The sequence below is a fragment of the Accipiter gentilis genome, chromosome 3 (assembly GCF_929443795.1).
Source record: "Accipiter gentilis chromosome 3, bAccGen1.1, whole genome shotgun sequence".
NCBI lineage: Eukaryota > Metazoa > Chordata > Aves > Accipitriformes > Accipitridae > Astur > Astur gentilis.
The window spans coordinates 28,350,607-28,377,135 of record NC_064882.1 but is presented as its reverse complement, the minus strand read 5'-3'; the positions used below and the strand labels follow the sequence as shown (position 1 = coordinate 28,377,135).

At 42.8% G+C, this 26,529-nt stretch overlaps 1 protein-coding gene across 2 annotated transcripts in view; it reads left to right on the top strand.

Annotated features, from left to right (window-relative positions):
• The first annotated feature begins 5,364 nt into the window (after window positions 1-5,364).
• RBPJ (recombination signal binding protein for immunoglobulin kappa J region) overlaps window positions 5,365-26,529 on the top strand; it is a 155,911-nt gene continuing 134,746 nt past the window's right edge. The window contains exon 1 of one of the 2 annotated variants that reach the window (XM_049795459.1): window positions 5,365-5,595. Coding sequence is in view for 1 of the 2 variants with exons in the window: in XM_049795444.1 (XP_049651401.1) it covers window positions 9,187-9,200 (14 nt within the window). In the remaining variant the exon portion in view is untranslated. Of the gene's footprint in view, window positions 5,596-9,076; window positions 9,201-26,529 lie in introns of those variants that run through there. The other variant, XM_049795444.1, reaches the window with a different exon arrangement.

Genomic DNA, 26,529 nt, shown 5'->3' with positions numbered 1-26,529 from the left:
GTTTGAGAATTACTTTTTGTGGTTTTATTATGAAAACATATTAGAAGTATATACTGAGAGAGATCAGTGCAGAAAATATAACAAGGTGAGTGTAAATTTGTATATTAAAATTTCTTCCTTTTAAACCAATGTGTACTTTTTTTCGTTTGTTTTGCAAGTAGGTGTGGCAGGTTAACCTTGGCCAGGTGCCCACCCAGCCACTCTCTCACTCCTGCTCCTCAACAGGATGGGGGAAGAAAACAGGGTAACAAAAGCTCATGGGTCTGGATAAACACAGGGAGATTGCTTACCAGTTGCTGTTGCAGGCAAAACAGACTCAACTTGGGGAAAACTAATATAGTTTTTTATTGCCAGTTAAATAGATTTGGATGGTAAGAAACAAAAATTAAAGTAACATCTTCCTACTGCTTCCCTTTTTCCAGAATCAACTTCACTCCTGACTCCTCTGTTTTTTCCTCCCCCCAAAGTCCCCTGAGCGGTGGATGGGGGGTTACAGTCAGTTTGTAACAGTTCTTCTTCTGCTCCTTCCTCCTCATACTTTTCCCCTGCTCCTGTGTGGGCTCTTCACGAGCTGCAATTCCTTCAGGAAATACCCAGCTGCTCTGGTGTAGGCTTCTCCCCAAGCTATGGTGTGGTTATCTGCTCCAGCGTGGTCTTCTCCATGGGCTGCAGGGGAATATCTGCCTAGAGCACCTCCTCCCTCGCCTTCTTTTCAGACTTTGGGGTTCATACTGCTGTTCCTCACTTTTTTTCCCCTCATTCCTCTGCTTGTCTGGTGTTTTCACAAAGGTGCCACCCAGGTGGCTGCTGGGCTGAGCTGTGTCTAGCAGTGGGTCCTTTGTGGAGCCAGCTGGAACTGTCTGGCTGACATGGGGCAAGTCCTGCAGCCCACCTTCCTTGCTGCCAAAACCTTGACCGTACATCTGATACAGGAGGTTAACACTAAATGTTGGGCTAGAAAAGCAGATACTTTAAAGAATCTTTTTTAAAAGGCATTTTTTCATGGTGAGCGTAATGATCATTAGAACAGGCGAGTAAAGGATTGCCCCGACTGAAAATCTTTACCCAGATTTGGCATCTGTCTTAATAATAGGTTCTGAATAAACTATGTGTTTTCAGATTTCAAAGGAAATAAACAGTCTATAATCTATAGTTACAGTCTATAACCTAACCAATACTGTTCTTGAGTACAGATGTAGCATGTACATTTAACTGGAGTGTACTATCTTCTTTTCTTGGTCTATTTTTAGGACTTCATTGTGGTACATAACATTTTAAAGACCATTGCAGGATCGTATGTGTTATGAAGAATGTATGCACAGTGAGTGTTATTTATAAAGTCAGCAGATGTTAGTTTCGGGTTTTTTTGTGGACATCATGCAGTTTTATTAAGAAGACAGATGAAAGACTTGATGTTTACAGTGTTCTTTTCCAAACCTCCATTCTGTTACTTGTTACTCCTTTTCTACCTGTCGTTGTCATTCCCCTCCCACTCAGACACAACTTTCCTGTTCTGAGTTTTGGTTGGTTTTTTTTTAGTCTCCTACTATCACTGTAAGCATTACAATTTTTTTGGTTTTCTTGCTGGGAAAATGTGACGATATTTTATACCTTTCAGTTGTCAGGTGATTTCACATGATAGCTGAAGCCAGAGAGAGTGTACACATTCACTGCAGGGATGTTGACAGAAGTTGCATTACATAGCACAGAGCAACACTGTCACAAAGCTAATTCAGTGTTTGCTAGGAAAGGAAGAATCAATTAAACTGAAGAACAAAGAGGTTTTTATCACTTAAACCTTTCTTCAGTGAGACTGTGGAAATGAAGGAGCCTTGTTTTTTGTTGTCTTGAACGAAACGTGGTACTGATGCATCAGACAGTTTCGCCAAAGTTGTTTTGTCTAAAATACCTTTCCAGTGGAAATACAACATTGCTTAAATGCAGATACTCCATGTATAACTGCAAAACAAAGAGTTTTAGGAGAAACTCGGAATTGTTCAATAATGCTGCTTCTGTCACTTGGTGACACAAATGCTTAAAAAACATACATCATGGTAGTGTGAAACAATTACTAAGCCACTCTTTCAGGGTAAATGATGTGACAGAAGATATTAAATGGCTTAGTTTGGAGTTAGGAGATAAGACAATCTCTGCTACTTGTTTACTTTGTAAAGTTGAGCAATTTGCTGAGTCTGAATCTTGCCTAGAAAAATGTTGGATGGTTTCAGGACATTGGCAGGTGCTGAGGCTTTTGCCTTCATATTACTTAAACATTGCAAAACATCTGAGTACATGAACTCAGTTATTTAGCGTTATAGAACTGTACGTGTCTGTTGGTTGTGATCTCTAGTTCTTTCCAGTGCAGAAAAGCTTGGTAAGTTTTGTATTTGCCTGTACAGAATTTGCAGCAGTCCATATCTGTTGAATACTACTGAAGTGAATCTAAACTCTGAAAATGGTGTACATTTGTTTTAATGATCATCGCTTCTGACTTGCTGTATTCCACCTAATAAAGTGGCCTGATTGACCATGTCTTCAAAGTGTTAGGATAGTAAATGTCTTTTTCAAATCTTTGATATTCTGTCTGGATAAAACTGTTAAGTCAACAAGGAACATACTGCAGTAATTCTCCAGAATTTTCTACAATTGCTCTGGCATTTGCCAGTTACCTGGAGGCTTGCCCAAGACTCATGTGGGAAGTCCTAATCCTGCAGCTGGCTTTCTGGGCTCTGCTCATTGACACTGGACATAAGCCTCTCCTTCTCCTAGCTACCCAGTAACAGGTGAAGTTGAGTATAGCAAATTGTGTTCCCTAGGACTCTTTCCTTATCTTGGTCTGGAAGTAAAAGTTTTTGCTACTTTTGTAGCCTGCAACAACTATTATTTTTCAACACAATCACACAGAGATGTTAGATGTGTTTATAATTATGCGTGATTGTATGTAATAATTTGGGAGGGACTAGTCTGCCTTTTGCAGAGGAACTGATTTGCTAGTTTTGGTCCACCTGTTCTGATTGTTCTGATAGAAAGGTTGCGACAAAACATTTGATAAAAATGCCTTCTTAGAATTTTTTTAAAACAGTTATCTATTCTGTAATATGAATGCATTTTGCTTATTTATCCTAGCTGGAATATGAACAGCAAATACAACTTCAGCCTTTGGAGGACTAGAGAAAAGTTTTAAACAGTGCTTTGACATCCCAACAGAAACATCTGGTTGTACTAAGTTTAAGCCTGCTGTTGTATGCTCATAAGCTTTGAAATAATTAAAACTTGTGCTGTGAAGAGCAAATCTGGTATTTTGATCTAAAAGGAGCTTAGTTTTGAAGCATTGTAGACTGTTGATGATGCAATGAAACCTTCAAGCATGAACACTTCAGGAGGAGTAAATACGGTAATAGACATTGGCAAGTTGCCAGCTTATACACGAGCAAGAAAAATGGGATTTTTCTTGCTGAATATTGTACTTTGTTTATTGAGATTGTTCCCACTGATAAGAAGGGGGTTTTTTTTTCTGTAATAGTCAAAGCACATTGGATAGCCTCCAACGATCATCGCAAATGTTACTGTACATATGCCCTTCCACAAAAAACAGTCAGAAAAAGAAGCAGTTCCTGTGATTTGCAGTTCTTGTGATTTGCAGTTTTCTAAACCAAAATAAATAATATATTTTCCCTTCTTGCAGTCTAGCAATAATTAACTACTCATTTTCTCGGTACTGTGTACACTCCTGGTGACCTTCTTCATGTTAACATGCAGACACAGCAGTAAATGAAAATCTGCATTGGCTTTTCCTGTGGTGCCATGCAGCCCAAATAGTATGTTTGCTAGTGGAAGGAAATTATTTTCCAGCTTCTGAGAAAGTACTGTAGAATATACACTGTTTCCATGTGGACAATGTATAACAGGAGAGAGCAAAAAACAAAGTGCAGATCAAAGCATATTAAAGCTCTCATTTTCACATACTAGGCTACAATCTGAGGTGTATTTGTGCATAGTGTAGACTGTGTGGGCCTTGCAAGAAAAATGGTGCAGTGTTTAAGACACTGTCTTGGAAATTAGGAATGTTGTAGTCAGTTCCCTGTTCCACCACATGTTTGTCTGGCAGCAGGTAAGTAATTTAGCCTTTGAGCTTCAGTTACTTCTGTAAAATAGCAATAATAGTACTCCCCTTCCTTGCAAGGCATGATGAAGGTAAATCCAGTGGTAGGGTTTTTTTGATGCTCTAGAAAACATTTTTGGTTCTTGTCTGAGTTTTCTTCATGGTGAGGAAAAATAGGTCTGGATTTGTGTGGGAATCAGATATTTTGCTTGCAAGAACTTGAAATGTTTTGAAGAATCTTTTCCAAAAGGAAACAACTTCTGAAATTTCCCGGGACTTTATACTGCTGAAATATTGTGCTCTATGTATGGAAATTTTACATTTTGGGAGTCGAACAGAAAACTCACCTGCTTTTCACAATACTAGTGTTTTTTTAGAAGATCTCCAAATTTGAGTATAAACTTATACATGTAAGTTGAAATGCAACCCAGTATGAATGTTACTACAGTTGCACAAAAAAACAGAACATTGGTCAGCTTTTGTTACTGGCTCAGGTGCCTCAGCAATTTTATGAGACTCAGCAATTTTCAATATTTTGACTTGCCACTTCACTTGTCTTCTGTAACAATGAGTCCTCCCTTCTGACCTTTGTATGCCAAAAAAGTAGCTAAAAGTCTTCTAAGAGACCTACAGGTATTAGGCAGGGGAGGCTGGGTGGCAGTTAAAGGAGGTGAGGAAGAACTGGAGATACTGCAGGGAAAAGAGTGTTCCTCCTGTCACCCTGGAGGAAGATTTTGGAGGTAGGGTGGTGGATATGAAGAGGGGACAGGGCATACTGGTCAAGGGAATGGGCAGTAGCATGAGGGACATAGGACATAAATCCATTGGAATACAACCTTCATAGGCTCTGCTGCTCACAGAGCACGTTGGGATACCACTTCCCCTCTTTTCTGTTTCCTCCCCAGCAGATCAGAGGTAAACATTTCTAAAGAAAGTTCCTAGTCAAGACAAGGAGGTTATCATGAGAAGAGAGCATCTAAGGAGAAATTGTATAACTAACCTTCACTGTAGCCTACCTTGAGAGGTCAGAAATCATAGAATAGCTTGGGCTGGAAGGGACCTTATGTTGAAAAGTATCTTTCAGGCCCGAGGGAAAGGTGCCTCCTTTGCTTTCAATTTCTTCCTGTAATTCAGTACAGTGTATATCAGCAATACCAATCAGGGTAGAGGAGGAAGGTACTCCCATTGCTTCACCAGAAATTCCTGTAGGAGGAGTCCTTCTCCTCAGCCACCCATTCACTCCCAGAACTGGATGGCTCAGGCACAGTTTAGCAATGTATTTATTCTTCCACCCTGGATGAAGAGAAACCACTGTGGATATTAACCAGAAGCATTTGCTCCCTGTGACTTTTGGGGTGCCAGTGATCTAGGCCAGCTCTAGATCTAGATCTCCTCCCATCTACAGATATGAGGAAGGTTCATACAAGAACTCTAACTTGCGCCATTACTGGCTGAACAGCACCATTAGGAGTCCTCTGAAGCCTGGAAAGCAGGTAATCTTAGTAACACAATCTTCACTCTCTGCTTGTAGCTTCCTCTGAAATAAGCTCCATTCCCCCGGTCCTTATAGTTACCCTGTGAGTGGCTTACATAGGCTTGCTGGATGTCCCATACAACAAATATCTCATAGTTCAGTCCAAAATCCCATGTCCCATATTAAGAACTTGTGGGGTATTACTTCTCCCTGCATTTTCTGTGTGTTTTTAGTATGGGTTATGTGATTTTGTGACCTCTGCTGCCTGCTCCCTGCCTACCTCTCTCTGCCTCTGGATCAACGCAACAATGCCAGCAGCACCCCTAGATGAAGGAGCCTGTAAGGAGCACTGAGGATCTAAGGAAGGCATTCTCGTACAGGAAGTCTGGCAGTCCTACTAGTATGTCTCAGAATTCCTCCTAGTTGTTTTCAGCTGACAAGATTTTGGTTCATAGCAAAAACTCTTGTTATTCCTTATTGCACTTAGTACACTTAGATTTTGTCCCATAGCTACCATTCCAGCTATTCTTTTGCACTGACATTGCCTCCCAAGTTGTTTAATCAGAACATTTCACAAGTATACTGCTATTTTTGTGCCAAACAATTACATTAAATGTGTCCTGGGACAGTTCTTTGAGGAACGCTACCAGTAAAATCCCTCCAGGCCAATGACTTCCCATTCGTCATTTCCGCTTTAGCTACTTCCATACTTGGCTTACAATTCTTGCAGCTACTGATTGTTTCCCACGTGACATTGCTCCAAACACTTTGCTAAAGTCCAGATAGAATATATCCCCTGAATTTTTGTCATGTTGACAAGCTGGTTACCCGATTAGGTAGCAAGATTAATACTCTGATGTGTGCTACTGTAGGAGTCTTCATTTGTGTCTCTGCTTTTCATCAGTTCAGAGTTTGCCATGATTCTTGTGTGCTCTTCTGGAAAGAATAACAGCTAGGCAGAGTTTTTCCAAAAGAAGTCCCAGAAGTACCCAGACATCCTCATACTCTTTCTGTCTGGATGCATTGTAACACATATAAAATGAAAGACTGGGTCTGTTAGAAGTACCTAAATATCGTGAGAGTGACATGCCTCTCCATCCCAGGCAGAAAACAGAGATGTTTGCTGCTATTGGTTCCTTTCAAAAGCTCAGGAGCTTATATTCATCCTGTCTCTGTGTCATCGATTATTGACTCATAAGAACCAGGCCTGGCTAACAGAAAATTGCTGTAAACATAATACAAGAACACAAGGCTGGTTTTATTTAGACAGAAAAACCATCACTCATCAAACTTGCAGAAGAGGAAAGGCAGTTAGCAAGCCTTATTGACAAAATGGGATTAAGTGAATTGTCACATCTGTATTCATTAGTGAAATTATTCAGGGGGGTGCAAAAGAATTTACACCTGGTTCTGGTTTCCGCATTTCATTGGGTGCCTATCACTTAGGCTCCTGATAACTCAGGCATGACATCCAGATAATGACTGTTTGGAAGAAGATATGAAGTTTCCCTTTGCTCCAATCCTTTAGAATCACAGAAGAGATACAGATAAAGGTAAAAATGTAATATTTCAGTTGTGCCAATGGTTTTAGTGGAATGATACTGATGGCATGATACTTTGTGATTAATTTGTCAACTGTCATACCCTTTAGGAACTACCTGGAATACAATCTGTATGCTCTGTTGGATCCTAGAAATTCTAAAGATGTCTTACTTTATCCAATTTCATACCCTATTTACTATTTACATATTCTAAGTGTATTATCTAAGTGTATTCTTTATGGTCAGCTTCATATGAGTATTTATGAGTTGAATGCCAGCTGTTATGGTGAAAGTCTTCCTCTTAATTCTAATAGATTTACCATCTTGTGTTACCATAGAAAACATCACAGCAATAAAGTAATGAAGGAAGGGTCACATCCACTGAAATTTGCAGAGGCTGCGCATCTGGGGAATTACTATATTTAGTATAATATTGCTCCATATATTTGGTGTTGTAGGAAGTGACAGGGAGTTTTTCAAGAGGAATTATGCATAGTAAAGGACCCAAGACATTCCTTGGGCAGGAACACCCTTGCCCCAAACAAGGTGAAAGCATAATGCCACAAGCCTGCTCTGAATGTTAGGGATCTGTCCAGTATGTTTCTGCTGTGTTTGCATTTTATTCATCACAAAGGTCATCAAGAATCTTTGCCAGGGTGATGTTAACTCTAGTTGCACCCCCAATCCCAGATCTGAGGTAGAAGCAGTCTTTCCATTGTTCCTTCACAGATGTGCTGTCTCAAAAGCAGTGGTATCACAAAATCACAGACTATATATTGGAAGTTACTCTTGGAGGTCATCTAGGCCAATCCCCTGCTCAAAGCAGGGCTAACTCCAGAGTCAGATTAAGTTGCTAAAGAATTTTATCGCAGGATTATGTGCTGTCTTGTAGCTAGTCCCTCGAGCTTGGATAAGTACAAAACATCATCACCTCTGGCATCCCTGCAGAATCAGTACCTACTCATCTGAAATCTATGTGGAAGTATCATTGTGTGTTTTGGTGCAAAGCTCATTAGATTATACCAGGGACTATAGTGTTGGTCATCTCCTGACTTGACACCCCTGCCCTGGAGAAAAAACATCCTTACAGTGATTAAAGAGTTCACCTTTGTCCCTTTGCTGTGTGTTAGTTAGATGGCATAACAAATGAATGCCAGAATAAGCTTCTGTGCTCTATTGAGGGGACAGACACTGGGATCTACGTGGCATTGACTGGATTTATCTGTCTTGCCAGGAGGCTCCATTTGGCCTGCAGTATTTTTAGGGAAATGCAGGGTCATGGTGAAGTCTCAGTCTTTCAGCAGGGGCCTGTCTAATGAACACTCTCATTATATGTCCATAGTGCAAAGAAGAGCTAGAGAGCTGTATTTGCTTTTCCCACCACAGATGAGGGAGTGGTAACCAGCAGTTACTACCTAGTGAGAGTATGGATGGAACGGGCTTTCAAAGAGGTGTTTGCACTGCCAGGAGAGGTGAGGAGCTGTTTCTGGGTGAACTGGCCAGCCATGCTCCTTTTTGAAGCCTCACTGGCAGGAGGGCTTTGGCAGCTGCAAGGCAGCCATGCAGTGGGGCACGAGCGATAATCACATTTCTCTCCACCTAGCAAAGCAAGAGCCACAGTCACATTTGTGCAAACTCCTTTTGCTCACTAGCAAAAGAATGGGGACTGCTCAGCCCAGTCCAGGACAAGAAGAGAAGCATCCCCGCAACACTCCTCAAACAGTCCAAACCATCTATTGATCTTCGGCCTAGGCAGTATTCCTATTTCTCTAAAGGAGGGCTACTACCATTTGGAAGCCCTCTACGCAAACTCTATCCAAACACTCCTCTCTCATTTCCCTTGGGCTGGAAGTCATTTTAGATTTGCCAGCTGGGACTTGGCCCCTGGTCTGATTCCAACACCTGAGCCTAGTTTGATGTCAGAGTGAGCTGGCTGATCCCGTGGGATGTTACAGTGTGCCCTGGCGCAGGTGGTGCTTGGAAAGGTGCTGCCGGACTTCTGCAAGGGAGTGGAAAGTGACAGTGTCAAAACTGAGTCGTGGCAAAGCAGTGATTTCCAGCTCCTTCTGATGTTTATTTCCTGGTGAGTGGCATGTTTAAGAATATTCTTAATGCTTGTGGTGGTAGCAAAATGTGATATACCAGTTGCTTTGCCTATTTCTTTGTTTTGAATTTTAGAATTTCTGTGACTAAAGATATAGTTACCCCTGCACCCCAGAAGAACCCCCAAAACAGAGACTAATCAGCTGAATAATTGCCCACTCCTAAGTGTCTGAATGTAGAATGAAACTTCTGGCTTAGTATTTTCTGTGCTGCTTATTTTCTAATGAAAGCAGATTGCCTTTTGATATAAAATACATGGTTCAGTCTCTAGGGAACCCTGTCTTTGTATTCTTCTTGTGCATAATTTTTTTTTAAAAAAACCAAACAACTGACCAGTAGCCTGAGTGATCACAGCTGAAGAATGCAGACTTTGTTCCCAGGTAAAAGGGAAGAAAAATTGCATTCAATTCTGTTATGTAACCAAGAAAATAAATTCTTTCAGAGAACAATAGTGCTAGATTTTCCCTCTCAAAGGTATTGTATATAGCTAACGTAATTAATTATAGAATTATTCACAACCAGGAACAAGGATGTTTGATTCACCTTGTTTTACAAAAAAAACCCCCAAAATGGTTCTCAATCTGTCAAGTGCCATGCAAATAACAATTGAAGATTGTTTCTGAACACTGATAATGGGGCAGAGATTGGGGAGTTATGGGATGAGGAGGATTGTCTTGTGTACATTGATGGCAACAGAAAAAGAAAGACTGAATGGTTTGTCTGCAGTTGTGGTCATAGCTTTCAGTTAAAGTCTGGTTTATATTCAAAGCTCTCGCCAAACATTTGCTTTTGCCAGTTTCTGGATTATTTATCAGCTCAGATTGACATAATAAGCTTTGGGCCCGTGATGCAAGTCAGATATCTAAATCTGGCCTCATATAGGGAACGGAGTGGGTTTTCCCAGCCTAACAAACCAGAATGTGGCTTGTCAAAGGTGTCTGCCATGAGGGACTAGAGAATTAATGAAGTCTGACTCTTGTCTGTGGAGGCCACTTTTGAGAGCAATACGACTCCACGGCTAGTAAAACTGGGCCAGCATCCTTTCAGCATCTTTCTTCAGCAGGGTTGCCTCTTTCACAACTACCTGTTATAGCTCCTTTTCCAGCAGCTTCCACCTGACCAGCTGCTCTCCACAGGTCCCCCCAAGCACAACAGGGTTGAAGCCTTTGCTCTGGGAGTGACCACGTGGGGAGCTAAACACTGTGTATCCTCACAGGAGGGAGGAATCCCAAGCTGTTGGGAGGTACATTTCTCTGGGTGGGCCTTCATGTGCGGGGAGCTGTGCATTAATTCACAAGCCCAGGCACAGGTGGCACCTGTTTTCTCAGGTGTAAGTTCTGGCCCCTCTTTGATCACGCAGTATTTTATAAGCTGAAGAATTGAAATACTCCTAAGTTGTGCTGTTGGTCCCATGCAGCTGAGGAACTACTGAGGAAGCCAAGGATGCTTAGCTACAGGACTTCCAAAGCACCTGCCCTTGAGGAATCCAGCTTACACTGCAAGCGGTTCTGGGCACTGCCCATAGTTCACACCTCTGTGCACCGTCCTGGGTGACACCTTAGCTGTCAGCATCCCCGCTGTCTGATGCAAGTATGCCAGGTGATTGCGTGCCCGTGGGGCATCTCCCAGCAGGCTTGTGATGCTCGGAGAACTCGGGGAGGTAGCCCTTGGCCTGTCTTCAGTGGACTTCCCTTGCAGACACTTCTGGGCACTGACAGCGTTGCTTCTACCCCAGTCCCGGGGTAACTGAGGTGCTAGCTATTAAATGCTTCATCTGAGAAATCTCTTGGCCGTTTTTGTGACCTCTCTAGGGATGTCGGCTAGAAATGCTCGATCGCAGCTTACGCTGCCATTGTGAAGCGGTGCAAACATTTGCTCCAAGACACTATTGTCCATTGTTTTTTCCATTATAGAGTCTTGGACTCCAGCAATTTCAGAAACGTTTGACCATACCCTTAATACAAATAACTCAGCCCAAAATATACTTCTGGGAGGAGGCTAAGCAAACCTTTCGCGATGATCTTCAGAGTAGTGCATGTGCTTTATGAACTCTCATGTACAACACATCACTTGATACACCAGGAGGTCTAGATCTACCGCCAACGATTTCTTTCCTTGCCTGCTGTAGAAATGATATATTTAAAAATAGTCATAATTCCTTCTCAGGTTTATCACCTGAGATGAATGAGCCTCAGTGGGGATGCTGTTCCTCCTCCTCCTTTACAGTCTCTTCCCTGCTGTGGCTGGTTTATTCTCACAGAGTTTGATGGGTAACTAGAGTCGTAGCTCCCTAAGATAGATGGTCACACTTGTGCTTTGCCAGCTGTGCTTCCTGAAGACAATGGTGGGCTCTGCTTGCTGAGAATGATGGTTCCTCAATGATGGTTCATCATTCTCTGTTGTGGTGTGACAATAACTCCTCTCTGAACTCTCTTGCCTGGGCCTAGATAGACATGCTGATAGTTTAGTCCTGTCTCTGCTTAGAATTTTCAAGACCCAGCAGGAGACTTGTGTGTCCCGCAGGAAATGTAGTTACTTGCATACTGAGTATCTGCCTAAGCAAACTGTTGTAGGCTTGCTGGGATCCTGCGGAGAGAGCATGGCTGGGTGTAAGATTTTGTGGTGAATCGGCTTGCAGGTATATTGGCTTACCTGGTGGGCAGCTTGCTGCCATGCTTTTTGGTGGTGTTTCTCTTGGCTGTAGCTTCTCTTTAGGCACATCTGATCAGGCTTGCAACCAGCATGGGAGGTTGTGGAGCAGAGGGATGTTAAAGTACGAGCGCAGGTGCTGCCCTCAAAGAACATAGATGAGAGTGAGGCTTGTGCTCAAAGCAAGAAATCCAACAAGTCTTCCTACCTGGGGTAGGGTAAAAGGTCTCTTCAAGTCAACCCAAACTTCACATTTTCACTCTAGACTCCAGCCTGTTCCCTGAAGGGAAGGATGGATGCACTGCATGCAGTGATGGAAAGTAAAAGTTCAACAGGCCTTTAGGGAATCTGACTTTCTATTTAGTAAACCAATACTTATAGTAAAAAAAAAATCCCTAAGAAGCCATGGTAACCTGGTGATGACCTTGCTGAGCTGCAACGTACATGGCTGCTTTGTGACAAGGGTTCTGCAGGCTGCCATTTAGAGTATTAGATGACCTTAGCCCACTTCAGAAGAAAAGAAGGCATGTTTATTTAATTTTTCATGGTTGACAAGCCAGTGTTACTGAACAGGCTATCCTAGTATTTTCTTTAAAATAATGCGTTTTTCTCTTTGGTCATAAAGAAGTCATAACTCTGCTCCTGTCATACTAAACAATCAGCCTCAGGCTCCACTTTGGCAAAGCACTTACGTGCTTGCAGAAATGCTACTGTCAATGGCATTTACAGATCTGTTTAAAATTAGAAATGAGAACTTGACAATTTGACTGAATCGGGGCCTTGGTGGTAATGCTTTTAATAGTCGTGTAAATCCAGTCTTCTCATTGACCAGTAGATGGGGAAGGTGAGCCTCCTTGTAGTTACTGTCAAGATTTTTCTGAATGCAAGGTTAAAATGTAGCCCCCGTTGGCTCTTAGTTCAACAGTCTAGTTTGAAGGCTCTTTACCTTTGTACTGTAAGGGTAAATTACGTACTTTGACGCAACTGGACTATTTTCTTTACAAACATGTGTCGTAAACAATTGTTCTCTTCCTTGAAATTCTGAGATTTAAAATTATGTTCCTTTCTTTACACAGGGATGGAAACAAATCTTTTGAAGGTTTTGTTGTGCAAAGATCTGGGAATGAATGTTCCCTCCCCAAAACTAGCCAATAGTTAGGTGTTTACAACACTCATGGGAATGCAAAGAATCCAAGTTTTAGACGGTGATAGCCTTCCATGTGCCTGTAGAGTGTACCAATGACAAGATCGCCTTACCTGCCTGTCATCTTCACTCTCTCCTCCAAAAGCTGTTGTCACTTTAATACATTTATTGATGCACCAGACCTGTACAGACTACATGAGTGACCATAGTTGCTGGCCACGGTTGCTTTCTGCCCACGCTTCAGGCTTCCTGTTCACACTTCATGTGATGTACTTATCCAAAGAGAGGCTGACTCTCAAAATAAGTCAGTCCCTGAATACTCCTTGTTACAAGGAGTAAGAGCTTTTTCTTGAACACATAGGAATGTAGACTCCTCAGTTTCCCTTTAGTCACAGTCAAACTTCTGCATGTTCTTCTACACATTAGCTCCCTAAGCGTGCTCTGCTTTGTCCCCACTCCTTGGAGCTCAGCTTGGTAGTGTGAGTCCTGGAGCTGATGGTGCTCTTGCAGGCAATGTGGTGCAGGTGCAGGAATGATTTGCTGCCTTACACTGAGGCAAACAACTCCAGTGAAGTTGACCTTGTGTGTGGTAGGAGATTCCACAGGTGCAGAGCCCAGTGATGATGGGGGGCTTCTGCTTGTCCCATAGATGAGATATCATGGTTTGGTTAGTTGGGTGTATCTTGCCCTTGTGGAAGCAGCTTCCACTCTTCAGCCTTGAATAAAAGGTAACAATATACCTATCCTGTTTTATTTTAGAGTGGGGCAAGCTTGCTGAGATAGTTGGGTAGAGGGGTGAAGAAACCTGTATCTATATTAAACTGGATAGGCCAGGCAAATACAACATGTTAGTATAAAAGAAAACAGCTTGGCTAAAGATTTAAAACAAACAAACAAAACCCCAAACCAAACAACAAACCCCACCTCTTTCTCCTAGGGAATAGATGTCAGCCTACCTTCTCAGATACATAGGGAGAGCCTCAGCTGCTGGGCTTCAACTAGTTTAGCACAGGGGTCTATGTACCACCATCTGTCATTACCTGTTTGTGATATCCAAACTTCTCTGGGTGGTAGGGAGCACGGAGGAATTCCTGGCTGGATTAGCATGACTTTGCGCTCTTGCTTGAAACCATTGCGTGGTTAAAACCAAGATGGTTAATACTGCGTATGGAGGGGAACAAGGTTTAAGCTGGTGTAAACTGAGAGTAGCTCCTTTGCAGACAGTGAGAGTAACCAGACTCTACAAACGTTTAAACTGGTAAGAGTCTGGCTCACCTTCTCCTAAAGTACATTATACAGAATCTAGGCATTACCTTAACCTATTCCATATTTTGGAGGAGCAATTTATGTTACCTTTTCCTCATGTCACTCAAAGGTTGCCCCAGCTGCTCCCTCTTCTGCAGCCTTGTGATGCCCTCAGACCTTATCTCTAACACTGCCTCCTCCATGGTGAGCAGCCTGACTCAGACGGGGCTTATTGCAGCCAAATTCCTACAGCCTGCTGCAGTCCTGCTTTGTTTACTTTCCTTTCAGTCTACTGACAGTCCTACAGCAAAAATTCCTTTGGCTCCTGCCATATCTACCTTTGCCTTTGAATGTTTTCATTGGCTTACTAAGTTTTGAATGAAATTTAAATCCCTCAGTGCATTTTCAGCCAGCATTTGCATTTTGTTCATTGTGTGTGTCTTGACCATCCAGTACCCTCTGACTTCACCCCTATCCTCATGGTCTTCCTCTATTTATTTTCTTCATATCCTTCCCTGTTGCTGAAGAGATGTTCTCCTAATAAGCTGAGCAGCGTTACTAGCTCTCAACCCTGCTACTTTCACACTCTACTCCTGACCTTCCCTCAAGAGCTAGTGATTTTTCTCTTGATTTTCTGCTTTGTGGATGGAAAGAGCTGCTTTATAAGAAATGCACTGCTCCTGGGGTAGGTATAAAGCATGGCTTACACTTCACAGGCTCCTCAGGAACACGGGCTGTGACACAAATGCAGCGTGAGGCAGCTGGAAACACCTACAGCATGCAGTGGTTTATAGGAAGCCAACTGTTCAGTGACATGCTGGCCTCTGAGGAAAGCTATGCGTGCTGTTAGCCAGAGGTATCTCAGGAGGACTGAGAGTCTGTCTGCTATTTGGCTCCTCATGGACAGCAGATGTTCCACGACAAGGTGAAACATGCAGTAAATGACTGTATTTACTTGAAGCCAATCAGAGCTCAAGAAAAGGCAGTGGTCCAGCCAAGAGTGTTTACTGCTGTGGGAATGCTTTTGTGCTGATGCAGCATCTGTCACCCAAAATCTGAACATTTTGATAGTGTTAACAAAGGTAGGCTAATACCAGACATATTTGAGCCAGCTTTATACTGCCTGTTTTGGATGCTGCCATCCACATAGCCTACACTGAGTTTGGTAGTGCTATGGCTGCTTGGCCGAGTGTTTCCTTAGCTGCATAGATGGTTTCTGCATCTGGTGCTGAGGTCATGCCAATGCAGCTACATTGGTGACGGGACCCGAGTGGGCCACTGCACGGCTAGCTCAGGTGGGTACGCATGAGCTGCAGTCGCTTTAGTGTGAAGATACATTTGCCCTATTTTTAGGAGCAAAAAAAATCCAAGACCTGGACGGAAGACAAAAGGCAAGTCACAAAGATACGTCCACAAAGATACGTCTCTCTTCTACTGCTTCTGAGGGGAGGAAAATGGAAAAAGTGAAATACTGAGTAGATTATCACTAGTGAAAATAGGTTCAGGCTAGGTTGTGCCATGTCTGCCTGCTGAGTGAACGTTCAGCTAATGACTAATACAGGGAAATGTCCAGTGACCCTGAAGGGAGAGAAGTAGTCTCTTCATGTGCATGCGTATTTTCCTCATGGACCAACAGATACCTCTTCGGGTGCTTATTTTGATATCCAGAGGTCACTTGTTAGTCTTCAGTGGTGTACAGAAGAGGACTGTATCTTTAGCCAACAGCAGGGTGTTAATGCAGGGATTTCATATTGTTTTTCTAGTAAAGAATGTGCTGCCAAATAAATATCACCTGGTTCTGTGTATGTGCCAGGGGTTAGGCGATGAGTTAGGAGCCAGCAGAACTGTACTGCCCTGAACAGTTTCCAGCAGAGCCCTGGAGACTGATAGCTCCAGAAATGATCGGGGGATGGCTCCTCCTCTCCAATTTATCCCCAGATAATTGTGGTGGATGGCTCCTCTGCGATGGTCTAGTCATCCTCTACTCGCTTTTCCACAACATGCAAAAGGGGGCAATCTCCAAAAATTCTTGGAATGCACAAACAGCTCATGTCCTTCCAACTTGTGTACTTTTTTACTGAGAAACTTGCATTGTTCCCTTCTCCTTTGCTCAGCTCACTCCTGGTGGTTTTCTGCGGACATTTTCCCCAAATGACCTTGCTAGAACCAAAGTGAAACAAAAGGCACTACCCATGTTCTGCTCTGAGTCCCTTAACTACAAAATGTTGTCAGTCTGTGGAGAGGGTTTTTTTCCTCTCTCTTCATTCTCTCTGCTCCATGGCTGCCCGTAGTGACACCCGTATCTGTTTGATTTTAGGAAAGCCTTGCATGTGCTGTGAGTGGCTCCTTCTGCTAATAATTTGTTCTCTGGAGCCTGTTGCCACACAGTATAAATAAATTTCACTGTTTAGTACTTTCCCTTTTTGTTCCCCTGCTGCTGGTGATGAGTTGACCCACCCTGTTTTGTTTTTCAAATTTATCTTCTTATATGAGACAAAATCATAAGATTAAATTAACAAAGATGCATTATTGATGCATAATTTTTTTGGTTGTCTTGTGTTGCACTAAAAGTTCTGCATAAAACGGGAATTAAAATGCAGCTGACATGCTGGAACAATATTAACCGTGGTCCTAGGACAGGGAATAAGACTTTTTCCTGCTTCAGAAAGTCTAATGGTGTGTGCTGAACAGATACAGTCTCCGTATAAAAAGCATTTTTCAGCCATCCTGCCATGTAAACTCAGTCTTTTTATAAACAGTCTTAATTTGGCCCATTCCATGCACGTATGCTGCTAGAATGACCAGGATGTTTAGCACATCAGATCTAGCTTTGCAGTGGTGAATGTAGGTACTGGAAGTTCTCCAGTTGTGGTAGTATGTATGGTCCTGCAACCTCTAGCTCAGAGTAGGGTAAATATTTAGAGTGGCTGAGCCCAATTTGGGCTCTGTGCTGTTTTAACTAGATTGTTCCTGCCTAATTTAAAGCTGGCTTAGGCATTTCTCCACCACACCAGTATCACTGCTGAGTACATGTTACCCCTAATTGGGTATGATGAAGGCCACAGTCATGTTTTTCATGGTTCCAAGCCTGATGCTTAGAACAGTTGAGGTTGTTTTTACTGTGCGAATGTGACTGCATGTGCATTTTAATACAGGGGAAAACAGACTGTGATAGACTAATGAAGTCAGTAGGGTGGTTACATTTGCCTACTTTCTTGGAAATCTTCACCATTCCTGTCTTCCTTGGGATGAATAAAGGGAATCTATCAACACAGACAATATTCTTTCTCTGTATTTTTGAATGTTTTTACAGCATAAATAGGTTTCAAATAACATAAATCAAGCGGTTTTTTGCTTTCTCTTCCACTAAGCAAAGAAAGACATCTCCATGCAGAGGGTAAAAAAGGCAAAGAAAAACTAGCCCTTTGCCATCTGCATTTTACAAACCAGATCTTGGGGGGGGGAAGACTTGAAGGAGGGGAAATTTGTCACCTTAACATTGCAAATGATGTGAAACCAGAATGTCCTCCCACCACAGCATATGTTTGTGGTGGGTAGGCGGGGGAGATGCAGGGAAGAGGTGATGGTATAAAAATACCTTGTAAAAACAAATGTTTGGCTAGGGGAGAGAGTTTGTCACTTCAGCCAGACTAGAGGGGGGAAACCAGACAGACAGGGGGTGGATGGGGGGGGGGAAGAACTTATGTCACTTCAGCAAGGTAAATAACTTGACAAACTGTCTCAGAAATAGCAGTCAAATAATTAGCATGAGAAGATCAGATATTAAACAAGTAGGTGGCCTAGAAAGTTAAGAAGAAGTAAAAGCTATTTAAACAGAACAATGAAGATTGTAAGAGACAGTTAAACTTGTGGCAAATACCAAGCAGAAGAGTGACAGGTAGAAACCTGGAGATAAAGTGCACAGACTTGCTAGTAGCCACTCTTCCTGCATTTTCATCAACTGAGAAGTATGATTTTTTTCATTTATCCTCTAATAATTCAGACATGCCAAGTTGAATACAGACCAGGGGCTCTACGCAGTAACACGACTGCTAAATTCAGCTTTGTAATGTATTGCTAGCATGGTGCTCTCTGCACGGGACATTTCATTTCATGTGCCATATGGAACAGTTTCTACACTCCGCAGTGTCCAGTACTGCGCACATGCGAGCAGACATCGACATGAACATCCACAACGGCAGCCAGGGAGGAAAATGACAGTTTGCCTTGTTGTGCTCAGGGGGAGTTTGTATGCTGCGGTGGGAGACTCACACCTCCGCATCTTGGGAGCTGTCGGGTGAGGGAGCCGGTAGGAGGGGGGGTCAGGAGGGATGACATTCGGTGCCCCTGTGCAGTTCAGGTTGGCAGCAGCAGCTGTCAGCGTTGGGAGGGCAGTCTCCTTCCTATGTGTGATATTTATAGTTTTTATTTGGTTTTAATTGACTTGCCTCAGTGCTGAAGAAGGTGCCCAGCCCGAGAAAGAGTGGGTGAGAAAGAGAGACAGAAGAGGCGGGGAGGAGAGAGTAGGCAGGTGAGGTGCCCTTTATGTCCAGTAATCTGTTATCCAGATATATATTGGCCTGTTTAACAGACAGCTTAAGATGTTGCTTTCCTTTCTATTCCTCCTCATTCCCTCTTGCTTTAATCTCTGGAAATCTGAAAGTGGCTTGAATGGATCTCTCCATGAGAGAAGGTGCTTTGTTAAATCAGACAAAACCTGCGTTCCTGCCTGCTTTCTCAATTTGCTAGGAAGTATGTCATACTCCTGCCTTGCTGGTGACTTTTGGCGATAGGTCATTCTCCCTCCTCCATGTAGTGGGACCTGTGGGGTATTTCAGCTGAGATGAGGCAAGCAAAGCTCTGGTGCTGTGCGCAACGGGTCCGCACTTCTTGCGAGGGCTTATGGCAACGCACCCCCTGTGCTGACAGACTGGCTGCTGGGGCTTCAGAGGGATGGGATTGTTTTTAGTGCGGGCCAGGTTTCAAGGGTGGCATATGCTATGGAAGCTCATTGGTGCCCGATTTGCAATCAAGGACGGAAGAAGATTCAGCTCTCTTCTCCTCTGACATAAAGCATGTTGCTGAGGTCTGTTGCACAGGGTGGGACTTTCCACTAGTAGGTGTTCATACAAATTTGGCTATATCTGGCTATCTTCATATGTTGGTGTGCAGTCATTTCATACTTGCATTCCACAGAAAAGCAACGGGTATTTTCCCCCTTCAACAAATTTCAAAGAAAATACACTAACAAAACATTGTTAGAGAAATTTTGCACGCTCCGATCAGCAAACTGAAACCTAGAATACCTTCTGAGACCCTATCTGTGCAGCTGCGTTGTTGCTTTGTCCTCCAGGGCTGACTCAGGGTAGCTGCGGGGATTAGTAGTCTGAGTTCCCTGACTTACATGCATGTAATATTAATGAAATATTTTGGTGGAAATCTAGCTTTTACATTTCAGATTTGTTTCGTTGAACCAGTTGGTGGATTGAAACTGCCATCACAGCAGCTGCCTGAATATCGTGTAACGCAACATGCCTTGATGCCTTGTCATATTTCAGTGTTTGCTCACAGCACGAACAGTCCCAAGCATTGTGTTGGGTTTTTTACGAAGGTCCAGAGTTAGTGAAATAGAGAGGATCTTTTTTCCTCCGCTTTCTCACAAACCCCCAAGTTCTCATGCCTTTCCACTATGCCTTCCTTCCACTGATTTAATGATTCACCCTTTACTGTGCAAGTGCTCACCATGGTAAGAAATGCAACACAGAAAGCCTGTGTAGATGCTTCTGCATGTCTTACTGAATAAACTGAGGTCTTCCTGAAGGTACTGAGCATATAATGCTACAATAACTGAAGAATGGACGTTATAATAATGAAACTAAAGAGATGTACAATCAGTCAAGAACTTTTTTGCTGGAAATGTCAAAACTAAAACCTAAAACTTTTCCTGGAAATTCAGTACTTGTGATTAAATTCTTAGGGGAGTTTCTTATGTGTAGCATGCAATTTCTAATAGGAGAGAGTCCACTGCAGGGTGTTCAATAACCTGGTCATTGGGTGATCTCCAAGATGTACATGACCAAGTTCTAAGTTCTTAGGATGAATTAGAAAAAATAGGAATATAAATTAATCTCTCCAGTATTATAGATAAGTGTTTTAACTGTTGGGCTTTTGTGGAGGGTGCATGAGTCTGATTTCTGTGGTTTCTTTGTGTGAAAACTCTCGGGGTCTTCATTCAATTCTAAAATTCTTCCTTCTCTTTCTTTTTTTTTCTTTTTTTTTTTTTTTTAACCTGGGATTAAAAGATTATGTTTTTGCAAAATGGAAACCTTGTTATGCAGCCAGCTAGAATAATAAAAGTTGTAGGTGTCTTGTGAATTTGAGGCAAAGAAGAAGAAAATGTGTTTGTTTCATTGGCTCTGTGTGAGAGGAAAGTCTGGGCTTCATTTAAAAGTCAAATGTAAATATATTTTTGCTAACTTTGGCTTGCGAGAGATCAAGATTTGACATATTCTCATTTCTCCTTGCAAGCTGCTAAGGATTTGGACCAACTTGATCAAAATTTACCTTTGACAGATGACAGCAGGATTTCATGAGTGATTTGTATTTCAAGGCAACTGCCCCTTCTCCACAACCAGCAAGTGGCAATAGCATTTTAAAGGAAGGATGTCAGAAAGCAGCTTGGTTTTCTCACTTGTCATCATTATTTGTTTCTCTCCTGGCCGAAGCACCAGAAGCAGGTTAAGAATGACACAAACTAGCAACAAATCATGGGGTGGAGGACAGAGCATGTGACAATGCCCTGGCTATGGTGCAAACATTTGGGCTACGTTTCGAAAGCCTAAGTTTGTGTTCAGCAGAGTTCACAGAGTGAAAAATAAAAGTCTTTGACGATAACAATCAACAAGCTCAATCTCATTAGTGTCTACCCTTCAGAGAAGAGGCTGGAGCAGATCCCATCAAGCTGTGATTTGGTTCAGTGCACCAGGGAAGGTTCCTAGAAGCATTCCCCCAGCTTCTTCACACTGTGCACTGAGGGGAAAAAAACAACATTTGGCAATTTGTTGTCAATATTTGTATAACTCCTGATGCCACTAAAACTGCATATGCAGGCTTTAAACTAACAAAAACAAAGCCATGGCGAAGCTGGAGAGCTGGATTTGTTTCCATGCACAATTAGGTTTATTTGTTTAGGTCTCATTTTATTTGCTTTCAGATGACTCAGATAGGAGTATTGCAATCCTTTCAAAGTGAAGTAGTGTTCTGTGTATTTTGGGCATTGGGCTTAGCCAAATGTGGAAAGAATTGGCTGCTCAATAGTATTTTCCTATCCAGAGGTTTTTCAAACTTTTGAGAGGAACTGAAGGAATGTCCCTTCCATGCCAGGCTTTTTTTTTTTTTATTCTTCCCTTTCACAGCGTCTCTCTGCATTATTGTTAAAGAGCACAGGAATTTTAAAACACTCCTCTGTTGTGCAACTGTTAGCAACTGCTCTTATTAATTGCTTTACCATTATGCTGCATGCTTAAATTCTCACTGGTGTCATCCATAACACGCTGCTGTGAGAGCCTTTTAACCCATTCCAATAAGCATATATTGATGGTGTGCTGCTCAGAATCTCCCATCCTGCTAGACCAGCTCTGGGTTTGCTGAAAATGATTTTCTGCATACATGAAGGGATATTTACATTTTGGCAAGTAGCCAAGTTTTCTGCTGGGAGTTAGTCACTAAGGGCAGATTACTTTCCAATGGACATGCTTGCACGCTATCGGTGTTAAGAGAATTGTCTCAAGTCTCAGTACCATGGTGTTTCCTTATCCTCCACCCCAACCCAAAAAAAGAAAAGAAAAGAAAAAGTAGGGGTTTTTTTGCCTCTTCTGTCTTATATGAGTAGGAGGCAACAGCTTTTAATTGGTCCTTTAGGCATCGCTGTGTTTTGGGGGGATATTTTTGGCAGTCTTTGTTTTCTTCTGATCATTTTGCTTCTGGAAATGCCTCCTCGGGTGATGTTTCAGAAAATGTAGACAATATGAATAAATCCGCATTTATTCCTGTTTCTATGAAACATAAAGGTTAAAGGATTTCCTGCACTCACCAGAAGTATGCATCTGATTTATAGCCTTCCTTAATGCTCTTCCCACTCACACTCATAAAAGAAATATAGTAACAAAGGCTAATAGACAATCTATTTTAAAGTTTGCCCTGATAAAACCAAACTGGAACTTTATTCAGTCCTAAATGTCAATTCTGAAATTTGGAATGTTTTTCTAATCAAGAACAATAAACGTGGAAAGTGTCTCCGTGGAACAGAGCCGCAGCTCAGCACGCTGCTGGCCCGGTGCTGCACACACACTTCAGGGGCAGATGGAGTCTGCATATCCCATAGTCCTCCCTGTGCAATAGCTTGCTCTGCAAGACTGCTTGTCCCCAGGAGGGATTGAACAATGCTTAGGATATGTGATTTGTTGTTTTATTTTGCTTTTAAGGGGATAGGAACCCAAAATATACCTATGACAAATGACCAAATTGAGGAGGGATGTAAATGAGAAATAATGTAAATTTCCAAGCCTGTGTTAAAAACTAGAAGAAGTAATAAGGTGGGCACATAGATTGGTTGGTGCCTAGAGATCTGTTTCATGCCTATGTTGCTTTGTTTCCCTCCCTTTAGCTGTGGAGAACTGAGACTGTCAAAATGGATGAAACCCATTTAGTGCCCTTACTTAATATGGTATCACTTTATAACACCTTCAGGGCATTTCAACATTGTGCCTGGAAGGTCCTCAGCTACTCTAACAACAAAGTCCAGTGTGCAGACTGCAGCTCTTCTACCCTCTTTCTGCATGCACCATTTTGCTATGTGCAGTTCTTTAAGTCTAATCCAAGACTGAATGAGACAGTAGACTTCACTGTGAGCTGAGAGAGGAGGCTGGATCAGGACCTGTCAGAACTCATATTCTATGGGCTAGCGTTAAATATGTAATTTGATTATCAAAGTATGTTGTTGATGCAGGACACTGAGTTAATTTGACTTCTGTTGGCTGGTTAACATAAAATTAGATTTCATACACTGAAAATGTGGAGCCATTCCAGATGCATATGCTTCAAGTACATAGGAAAATATAAAGACAGTACGCTATATTATAGCTCCCTCATCACATAAGAGACTTCCTACATTAAACTGATTTTTACTGTGTATGGGCTCCCTTAGTTGCTATGTACAACTAAGTGGTAAGACAGAGAGTTTTTTGGCAAGTTATATGTACCTTTTGCCTTTTTACTTATACCACACTGTGAGCTACAGCTGGGCAGGTTGTGATTTCAGTCTGAGATGGTTTTACCCCTTCCTTCCTGCAGATGTGTAGTTGTGTGTAGGCAGATACTCGCTGATGCCTGGCTAGTAATTCAAGTATTGAGACTTGTGGGCTTACCACCACTTCCTGATGTGCATTACAGGTAAGCCTGCAAGGGGAAGGAGACCCTGGGGAAGAAAATTAGGAGAAAAGGACTTTATGATTTAAAAGCATCAGCCTGAAGCTACAAGGCAGAGTCAGGACATGGAAGGAAGGCAGACTGCACTTCCTCTTCCAGGTGATGAGGGACCTGAAAATTTAGGACTAGTTAAATCTTACAGCAGTGCCAAGCACAGGTGAGATGGTGCACACATTAGTCTTCTCTTACCCTATCCCTCTGTTCTTTTCCCTAAGACAGAATGAGGTAAGTCTGTATCTAAATGCATGCTCCTGTTCGACTTCAGGGTAAAGTAAAACATCTCTGGAGAGGTATAAGTAAATATCATAGTCTGGATGATACATATATGCTTTTCATCTGTTGTCAAGTATTACATCTTAGCTGAGGATGGGGAGGAGGTGGCTACCAGGTGTGAAGGAGTAACGTAGGTCACTTGAATATTAAACATGCCGTAATCAGTAACGACAGCACCAAATGCTGGGAAGCATGAGGTGGAAGAAGGGTGGAGGAAGATGAACCACCAGTGATGCTGAGGACTGTGCGTGGCAGTAGCCAGGAAGACTCTGAGGGCTCAGAGGGTACTTTGTCCTGGTATTCTCTGACACTGGATTTTTCTCCATATCTGAGGCTTGTTGCACATCATTTGACTCAGTCTCATGAAACGGAGAATAAACTTCAGACTGTTTTGACCTACAGTGCTACTGTCAAAACCACTTTTCTCCCCCACTGATGCAGATCATCCAAAAATCAATTATTTTGATAACCCGTTTGATTGCTTCTTTGTGATGTTTCACTTTCCACAGGTAGTCTTTATGACCTTATCCTGTTCATTTTAAACAGGACCTTCGATCCAGCTATGATTAACAATATTATGGTGATACATGTTTGCATCCTCATTGCTGGAGTTCATAAAGTTGCCATCTTTGAACTTTATACTCTTCAACAAAGTAAAACATACCGAGAATCTTCATTCTGGCAATTTTTTGTATGTGGCTTTTCATATTGTTATTCACTTCCTTATACCTATACCTGTAGCTATGTGGTCACTCACCAGCAGATATGAGCTCCCTCTGCTTGTGCTCTGATCTGTGACTGTAGTTAGCAGGGTGCAGAGCACAACTCGTAAACTTGCAGCTGTGGCTTAACACTTCTCTAACATGGCTACACACCTTCCAGTCGGTCTTGAGTGCCGCAACATCTGTCTGCAATGTACGTTGTAAATAAACCCCGTGCGAGTCAGTGTAGTGGCTTCCTAGACAGAGGAGTATTAGTGTGCAATTAAGTAGCACGCGGAAGTAGGCTGTTTATGCCACAGATGGCACAGGCTTGAGTTAGAAGTCCAGTAGAGCTAAATGATGTCATGCATGCAGGTCAAATGAACAAGATCGTGTTTGCAGTATTGAACAATAAGGCACAAGTGAAGGTAAAACTGTAGGTCATGAGATCGTAGGATTGCAACTTGAGACAAACCTTCAGATACGGATGAGGAGAAGATGGCACTGTGCAGGAGGGGAAATCCTTTTCCAACCCTTCTGAGCTGATGTGCAAAGCAGAGTTGCTGGAGAAGACTCATGGTATTTGCCCTTTCTTCTTTCCGTGACTCTCTACAATCACTCAGAAAGGCAGGGGCGGGGGCCTAAAATGATGTGAAAGTTAGGGGCACCCATGGTATTACATTATCTGCCAGCCATGTGGAGAAAAGCCAATGTGCCAGAGGGTAACACAGGTCTGTGGTACAAAACCTGCTCATATGGGGGGTGAATCTGGGGGATGTGAAACTCTGTGCCAATATCTGACCATGCATGGCCAAGCTCTCACTTCCACATGAAAGGGGGAAATCCCTGTGTTCCTATGTCAAGACAAAAATCCGTCATTTCCACCCTGCTTTCATTCACCCCTTGCTAGCTTTATGACTAAGAGTGTCTCTCTGTTGTGTCTCCTGCTTCCTCTGTCTCACACTTCATTTCTTCTTGCCAAGCATCCCACTGAGGAACCGTGCGGAGTCCGCACACCTCTGCCAGAAGCTGCAGCACTCCTTGGGAGTGGGTGCTACGTCTTGCTTGCCTGCTGGCTCTATGCACAGCCACCTGTAAATATCATCTAAGCCCACTCTTGCACCTGCCTTAAACACCTGTGTTCTTGTTAAGGGCACAGCTTTCCAGAGAAGCGTGTGTAGCAGCTTTGTGTTGCTCTTGGGAGTCAGATGGTCTCTCATAGCATCACTAGGTGTCAAGGGGACAGTCATTGCAAGGGGTGTTATTCCCTAATTGACCCTTTATTGCAGGGTCTCTACTAGGATGACACCTGCTGATCTCCTGCAGGGGTGCTGGCCCAGGCATGCTGGACCATGACCATTGGAACGGCCATTTCCAGCAAACGGTAGTTCACCAGCCACTCTGAAATCACCCTTACCATGCAACAAATTTCCAGCTAAAAGCTGGAATTTCCAGCTAAAAACTGAGCTGTCTGCAATGAAATGTACCACTTGCATAGCAATTGCTGCATGTAAGGACCTTCACAGAAATAAATGAAAGCCATGCTGGTAGCTGTCGCCGCTTTACAGCAGCTCCAAGAGCTCTTTCTGTTTTCCTCAGCTAAAATGGTGCCAGGATGCTTTTGTTGCCTGACGGGCTGCTGGCAAGAGCCTCCTTTTTGGATACTGCTGATTGTGGTACTGCTTACTGCTGCCAGGCCTGGCAGCCGGGGTCCGTCCCACCGCCCCAGCCAGGAGCAGGCAGCTGGGGGGGGAGCAATGAGGCAGCCACAGCTCGGGGCATCAGGCACCTTCCTAGGGAGGGCCTGAGGC